The 8,254-nt window shown below is 44.6% G+C and overlaps 1 protein-coding gene across 1 annotated transcript in view; it reads left to right on the plus strand.

The window, feature by feature from the left end:
• The window catches only part of MCPH1 (microcephalin 1), a 269,454-nt gene extending 263,696 nt beyond the window's left edge, over positions 1-5,758 (plus strand). Inside the window, exon 13 of the mRNA XM_029051630.1 lies at positions 5,465-5,758. Coding sequence (XP_028907463.1) covers positions 5,465-5,520 — 56 coding nt within the window. The 3' untranslated portion in view covers positions 5,521-5,758. The remainder of the gene's footprint in view (positions 1-5,464) is intronic.
• Positions 5,759-8,254: the final 2,496 nt, after the last annotated feature.

Raw genomic sequence — 8,254 nt, forward strand, 5'->3', positions numbered from 1 at the left:
AATACTGAGTAGGGCTTTAGGGTAGCTTGGAACCACTGGCCGAGAAGAATTGCTCCCCCAACCCTTGCTCCTTCTCCAAAACGACCCGGTCCTTCCAGACATCGTATAGTCCTCAGCCTCCCCTGCCCGAGATGATCGAGAGGGTGGGTGTTGAGGGCCAGGCCCTGCAGATCAGTAAATCTGATGCTCTTTCCAATCAGGGCTTAGCCCAAGATGGGAAATTGAAATGGCTGATGTGTTTATTACCCTGGCAGACCTTGAGTAAAAAGAAAAACTCTGATCCACGTACTGATTTTCACTACCGCTTTCGGTCCTCTACCAGCGGAGGCTCCTGACCGGATTCTGAGATACAACTAAGGCACATCGGCCTTCATTTGAAATACCTTCTTCTCACGAAGAATAGACGCCTTACCCTACTGATCGAGTGATCGCTGGCATTGATTGAACACCCAGTGGCTACAGAGAGCTGTACTAAGTCCTTGGCAGAGTATAGCGGATTTATTAAGTACCCACTAGCTGCTCAAGGTGCTCATCGCTCCACTAAGTGAGGGAGCAGTGTGGATTGGTGGGCAGATCACAGGCCTGGGAGTCAGAGGACCTGGCTTCTAATCTCAGCTCTGCCACTTGTCTGCTGTGTAACCTTGGGCGAGTCACTTAAATTCACTGTGCCTCAATTCCCTCGTCTGTAAAAGTGAGGATTAAATCCTCCTCCGTCCGATTTAGACTATGAGCCCTCTGTGGGACAAGGACAGACTATGTCCAACCTGATTATCTCGTATCTACCCCAACGTCCTCTAGACTGTAAGCTCTCCCTCTACAATATTCTGGGCAATGCCTACTATCTTTGCTGGGTTATACTCTCCCAAATGCTTAGTACAGTGTCCTGTACACATTAAGCACTCACTATGTAGCAGCGAGGCCTACTGGATAGAGTTCGGGCCTGGGAGTCAGAAGGACCTGGATTCTAATCCCCGCTCCTCCCCTAGTCTGTTGTGTGACCTTGGGCCAGTCACTTTACTTCTCTTTGCCTCAGTTACCTCATCTGTAAAATAGGGATTAAGACCCTGAGCCCCACGAGACGTGGTCTGTGTCCAACCTTGTATCCTTCTCGTTGCCTGCCACATAGTAAGCACCTAACAAAAACCATTAATTAAATAAATAAGTAGATAAATTGAGTGATTAATCGGACAGTAGAATGATTCAAGACTTACGAATTCCTTTGTTCTAATCTAAACGTGAACTAGTCAAGGAAAGGCACTAGATATAAGCTCTTAAACACTCCAAGCAATGTTTTCCTCTCGCCGGTGCTTTTCGCCCTAGAAACCGTAAACCCTTTTCACATTCGAATAGCATTATCCCCAATTGCCTGGTGAAGAAACGGAGGCTCAGCCAAGTAGAGTGTTACCCCACGATCTCGTGGAAGTAAATAACAGTGGGAAATGAAACCCACAACTCTGAATTCTCCGCTCTGTCTTCACCAGCAGACCACACAGGAACGCCAACAATATTCCACTGAATTAACTCGTGTCAAGGCGTTTCAGTCTCTAAAACGAAATCTCATACGATGGCGTGGGAGCTGCTCGCCTGCACCTCGGTTTCCTGTCAGCGTCTCTTTCAACCCCAAAGAATTGGCACCATCATAACATCCATCCTTGCATTCGTGTTTTATTGGGTGTTTAGGGTTATTCATATAAGCTGACATTGGAATTTCTGGAGGTGGTTATCTTCAGATGGTAAACATTCGAATCAAAATCATTTCACTTGTATACACTTAGGGTTGGGAATTCTGAGCTATCGTGGGGTTCCGAGACGTGGTCATATTGGATTTCAGCCATTACTGAAATAAAGTACAACTGTTTCCAAAGGACCTCTAAAGACTGCTTTCCTTTTCCATCCCTGGACAAATGGCCCCAGACCTTGGTCAAAGCAGCCATAGAGAGTCAGGCTGGGAAGACTCCGGGCAATGCTTGGTACACTGTTCTGAACATCCCGCTCAAGAAATCTTGTCTTATGCCGTCGAGTCGTTTCCAACCTATAGCGACACCACGGACACATCTCTCCCAGAACGCCCCGCTCTCCGTCTGCGATCGTTCCGGTAGTGGATCCATAGCGCTTTCTTGGTAAAAATCTGAAAGCGGTTTACCACTGCCGTCTTCCGTGCAGTAAAATCTCCGCCCTCGACTCTCTCCCGCGTCTCCGCCGCCCAGCACGCGTGAATTTTGACTTGTAGCAGATGGCCTGCCTCTCGCTAGCCACTAGCCAAGCTAGGAACGGAATGGATAGGCCTCCGCCTGACTCTCCCTCCCGTAGCCGAGACCGATAAGAGTACTGGAAACTCACCAGGTGTAACGCTGAGAGAGGGCTCGAGAGTACGATTGATCGATTAATTGACTGAGGGGCAGAAGGCCGGGAAGAGAAATCTTGTGACTTCCCTCTGCTTCCCTGCCACTTTTCCATGACGTTTTCCCAGGTTGTCTGTCTCAGTGACCTTTCTGATGTTTGGTACTGACTGGCAAAGAAACTACTGACCATGAAGCAGCGTGGCTCAGCGGAAGGAGCCCGGGCTTGGGAGTCAGAGGTCATGGGTTCGAATCCCAGCTCTGCCACTCTGCAGCTGTGTGACTGTGGGCGAGTGACTTCACTTCTCTGTGCCACGGTTCCCTCATCTGTAAAACGGGGATGAAGACCGTGACCCTCACATGGGACAACCTGATTACCCTGTATTTTCCCCAGCACTTAGAACAGTGCTCTGCCCAGAGTAAGCCCTTTACAAATACCAACATTCTTCTTCTTATTATTATATTAGTATAATTATTATTATTATTATTATCTGTCCGTCCTCCGACCTCTTATGTACCTCCTGCTACTGGCCTGGAATGCCCTCACACTTCATATCCAACAGTGACTCTCCCCTTCAAAGTCTCACTGAGGGCACATCTCCAAGAGTCCTTTCCTGACTAAGCCCTCATTTTCACTTTTCCCCCTTTGCTCCCTTTATTCATCCCAGCCCCACAGTACTTATTTGTAGTCTACTTATTTGTATTACTGTCTGCCTCGCCCTCAAGACTGTAAATTTGCCGCGGGCAGGGAATGTATCTACCGACTCTGTTATATTAGACTCTCCCGAGCACTTAATACAGTGCTTGCCACACAGTTAGCTCTCAATAAATACAATTAATTGATTACAGCAATTTTTAGTGTTACAGTGCTGCTGAGTGCTTAGTACAGTGTTTTGCACACAGTAAGTGCTCAATAAATACGATTGGATGAGTGAATTTGATCGAAAGGAGAAAGGAATTTAAACAGGAGACGGTCGTGTTGATAATACGTGTAAAAAGGAACTGGTCAGGAAAATCATATTATTCATTCATTCAATCGTATTTATCGAGCGCTGACAGTGTGCAGAGCACTGCAATAATGGAAATAATTGTAGTATTTGTTAAATACTTACTATGCGCCAAGCGCTGTTCTAAGCGCTGGGGTAGTTACAGGGTAATCAAGTTGTCCCAAGTGGGGCTCACACTTTTAATCCCCATTTTACAGATGAGGTAACTGAGGCCCAGAGAAGTGAAGTGACTTGCCCAGGGTCACACAGCTGACAAGTGGCAGAGGTGGAATTAGAACCCACATCCTCTGACTCCCAAGCTCGTGCTCTTTCCATTAAGCCATGCTGCTTCTCTAAGTGTTTGGGAGAGTACAATTCGACAATAAACAGAAATAAACATTTATGGGGAGAGGAAATCCAGTCCTTAGCTAGGTTATTTTTAATTCTTTTTCAGTATTCATTCCTTTGTCCCACAGACACTTTTTGGCTTGGATGTCTTGTTTTTTCTCCATCTACCCGTTTGCTTAAAATTAAATTAAAGCTGCTAGCCTATGTTAGCATTCTATAAACAAAGATTTGCCATCTATTGATTTAGCCAAGTGTAACGTGAAATCTGATTACTTATCCCTTCAGGTTACCGTGTGAACCGTGTGTGTATTCTATAATATCGAGTTGATATGAAGTTTCTTTCTGTTCTGACATTTTTTTTTTCCTTCATAAGATCCTTCAGTGTTTTCAATATTCTCTGAATCCATACAAGCCTTCTGTTTTCTTCCGTGACTTTAATCCTCCAAACCAACGATTCGTTTGTCAATCGATTAATCAGTGGCATTTTGTTTTCTTAATCACTTATGATTCGTTTGTCAATCAATTAATCAATGGGGTTTTGTTATAGTATTTCTTCGTGTCAAGTACCATTGTAAGAGCTGGGGTAGGTTCAAGATAATCAGTTTGGACACAGTCCCTAGCCCACACGTGCGGCTCACAGTCTAAGTAGGAGGGAGAACACGTAATGAAAGCCCATTTACAGTCGAGAAAACTGAGGAACAGAAAAGTCAAGTGAGTAGGTCACAAAACAGGCAAGTGGCAAAATGGGATTAGAACCCAGGTCCTGTGACTGTCGGGCCCATGCTCTCTCGCCAGGCCATACCGCTTCTCTGAGCTCTTTGTGAAGAGCTCTGTCCTGAGGGCTTGGGAGAGTAAAATAGAATCGATAGACATGAACCCTCCCCGTAAGTGGAGAAGACAAATATTAAAATAAATTGCATTTAGAGGAGAAACAACCAAGTATAAGGTATAAGTGCTATAGGAGTGGAGAAGACAGTATTAAAATAAATTGCATTTAGAGGAGCAACAACCAAGTATAAGGTATAAGTGCTAAAAGAGTGCTGGGAGGGTGAGAACCTCAGTTCTTAGGAAGTGGGTTTAAGTGGATAGGTGAGGCAGAAGTGGGAGAAAACAGGGTAAGGGGATAAAAGTTAAATCAGGGAGGACTTCCTGAAGGAGATACGATTCCAGGAGGTAGAGCCTGGAAGATGGGGAGCGTGCCGTTCTGCTGGTTTGTCCATTTCAAGTGAAACATGCCATACGTAGCCAGCCAAACATCTTTTGGCAACGGTTTCCTTCTCACAAGTCCCCGGAGGGCATTAATTCTGCACAAGACATCTGGAAAGCTGAATCGGAGATGGGGAGAAGGAGTGCTGGGAGTTGGGAGTGGAAGGGCCCTGACCAAACCTGGATGTGAGGACATGGAGGAGGGCGGGCAATTCTGTGCATCACCCAAAGAAGCCCAAATGCCCATCCAAAAAAAGAAAGAAAAAAGCTGAAAGGAGTTGTTTGCGGTCTGTAGGCTGGTATGCTCTCCGCCGACAACTCTGCGGAGCTGCGATTCCTCCATGTGATCACTTTTACCTTGTTTGATCAATGGCATTTATTGACCGCGTACAGGGTGCAGAGAACTGTACTAAGTGCTTGGAGAAGTGCAATACAATAAAATGTTGTCTGCCCACAAGAAGCTTACAGACTAAACCAGATTTTTTCGATCGAAGCTCCTGTTTCTCTGTGTGTTTCTGTAAGGTCGTTATTTGATCACAGCCATCCTTCAGTGATAAACCACTCTCTCTTTTTTTTTTTTTTCAGATTCAATCACTCAGCACAAGATTTGTCCAATTGAAAATTACCTCATACTGGAATGAATAAGATCTCAGTCGGCGTGTAGCTATTAGAAACAGCTCAGAGAGTTGCCTTTGGACACATGTGAGAAACAGAACCGTGAAGAGAACCATTTGATGGAGAGGGTATGATTTTCAAACATTTGGTTTGGATTGTGTCACGGTGTCTGTTTCATGCAAACATGCCCACTTTATGGAATTTTGGAATACAGTGTCGAATGTATGCCGAACCATTTCATTAATAAAAGTATTTGCTAACATTCGTCTCTAAGAAATTGTCATTCCGAGGCATAGTCGTTAATTAGTCACACGGCCATTTCGATACAGTGTGGTGCTAAAGAGCATGAATAAGGAAATGCTAAATTGCCTAATTACTTCATTTCAACTGCTGAAATTCAGAGATCTCTATCGTCTTGTCACTCTGAAAACTTAAAATGTGTGAGTCATAAACACTAAAATCTGACCCGAAAGGTCATCCGTTTCAAAATGATTTATGAGGAAAATGATTCAGAATGTTACGTGGCATAAATTAATGACAACAGCTTTTATCATGTAATCCACTTGAGGATGACTGGGGGAAAAAAAAGCAAAGAGACTGTAATATTCTGTATGAAGTAATACAGATCAATGAAGATGTATTGTAATTGACTGGGAATTATGTGTTTGCAGCTCAACTTATTCTCCCCCAATTTTTTTTGCTCCTGCTAAGTATCATCTCTTTGTAGTAGTTGCTTCTCAAAGGACTTGAATGTCCACATTCCCTGTATTCTAAAATTCCAAAGGTATGGACTTCTCTTGGTCCTGCAATCTGACCAAGCTGTGACGCCAACATGTATTTGCTCAATAAAGGTGTAGAATAAACCCTCAGAGCAAGGAGAGCAAAACCATGGATAAGCCCGTCAAAGGGCAGGGACCGTCTCTGTCTGTTGCCGATTTGTCCATTCCAAGCGCTTAGTACAGTGCTCTGCACATAGTAAGCGCTCAATAAATGCTATTGAATGAATGAATGCATGAGAAAAGTATACTGGAGCCCTGAAGGTCATTTTTCCTTCCACTATTCTATGTCACGCGGCCACCCAGACGCTTCGTTATGTATTACCCCACGCCTGCAGACCTTTCATCCTATGGCTACACTGTATCAGGTTGAACTGCAAGCTCTGTCCCACAAGAACAGATATTTTAAAGGTGTTTCCCAACACGAATTAATGACTTCTGAAATACGAATTCATTTTTTTAAAGAATTGAAAATATTTTTCCTTTAAATTTTTTGGAGGATGGAGAGTATTTTGAAATACTCATTTGTAGCTATTCTCCATCCAATAATCAGGCTAAATTTTTTTTTTGGAGGGGTGGGGGTGAGCTGGTAGTGTGATTTAGTGAAGGTTCGAGAAGGCTGAGAGGGAAAGTCTCAATTTTCAAAAGAGGTACAATTTGGAATAGAAATAAGGTGATGTTTTGGATTTCAATCAGTCTTTTTCAGCAGAATTAATTCTATCTAATATGAATGTTTATCAAGGTGTCCCATTGAGAATGAGCCAGACCAAAGGCACTAGAGCGAAGCCAAATACAGCCTCGATAACCTAATGCAACTCTATGGCCAGAGGTCCCTTTATTTTTTCTTGTAAGATGGTGAATTATTCATTCTTTCATTCATTCAATAGTATTGATTGAGCGCTTACTATGTGCAGAGCACTGTACTAAGCGCTTGGAATGTACAATTCGGCAACAGATAGAGACAATCCCCGCCCAGTGATGGGCTCGCAGTCTAATCGGATGAGACAGACGGATAGACAAGATAACATAGACAGACAGACAAGATAACATAATCACGATAAATAGAATCAAGGGGATGTGCACCTCGTTAACAAAATAAGTAGTGTAATAAATATATATCCAAATGAGCAGATGAGCACAGTGCTGAGCGGAGGGGAAGGGAGGGGAGAGGAGCAGAGGGAAGGGGGGGGAGGGGGCTTAGCTGAGGGGAGGCGAAGGGGGGGACAGAGAGGGAGCAGAGGAAAAAGGGGAGGCTCAGTGTGGGAAGGCCTCTTGGAGGAGGTGAGCTCTCAGTACAAAGGCACAACCCTATCATGACCCTGAAGAGGGCAATAGAGCTGGTCAACATGGTGCCTGCCTTCAAGAGAAGCAGCGTGGCTCAGTGGAAGAGCACGGGCTTGGGAGTCAGAGGTCATGAGTTTGAATCCCGGCTCTGCCACTTGTCAACTCTGTGACTGTGGGCAAGTCACTTCACTTCTCTTTGTCTCAGTTACCTCACCTGTAAAATGGGGATTAACTGTGATCCTCACGTGGGACGACCCGATTACCCTGTATTTACCCCAGCGCTTAGAACAGTGCTCTGCACATAGTAAGCGCTTAACAAATACCAACATTATTATTATTATTATACAGGGTTAACTCTGAAAATCCTACAGAATAGTTGGGAAGCAGACAAGCCCATTATCCTCTTCTCCTCCCCACCCCTATCCTTCACAATTCCCAGAGCAGGAAGAGAAGCAGACAAGCCCATTATCCTCTTCTCCTCCCCACCCCTATCCTCCACAATTCCCAGAGCAGGAAGGAAAATGGAGCTGAAAGTGTCTAAGGCCTAAAAGGTCCCTGAATGAAGCCCAAGACCGCAAAGGCCCAAGAAAAAGTGATGGAACCCAGTTTTCTCCCTGCTAAACCCGACACGATATTTGAGATGGATCGGGTCCTGGCAATCATAAGAATAATAACGTCGGCATTAAGCGCTAACTATATG

Source organism: Ornithorhynchus anatinus, chromosome X1, assembly GCF_004115215.2.
Source record: "Ornithorhynchus anatinus isolate Pmale09 chromosome X1, mOrnAna1.pri.v4, whole genome shotgun sequence".
Lineage (NCBI taxonomy): Eukaryota > Metazoa > Chordata > Mammalia > Monotremata > Ornithorhynchidae > Ornithorhynchus > Ornithorhynchus anatinus.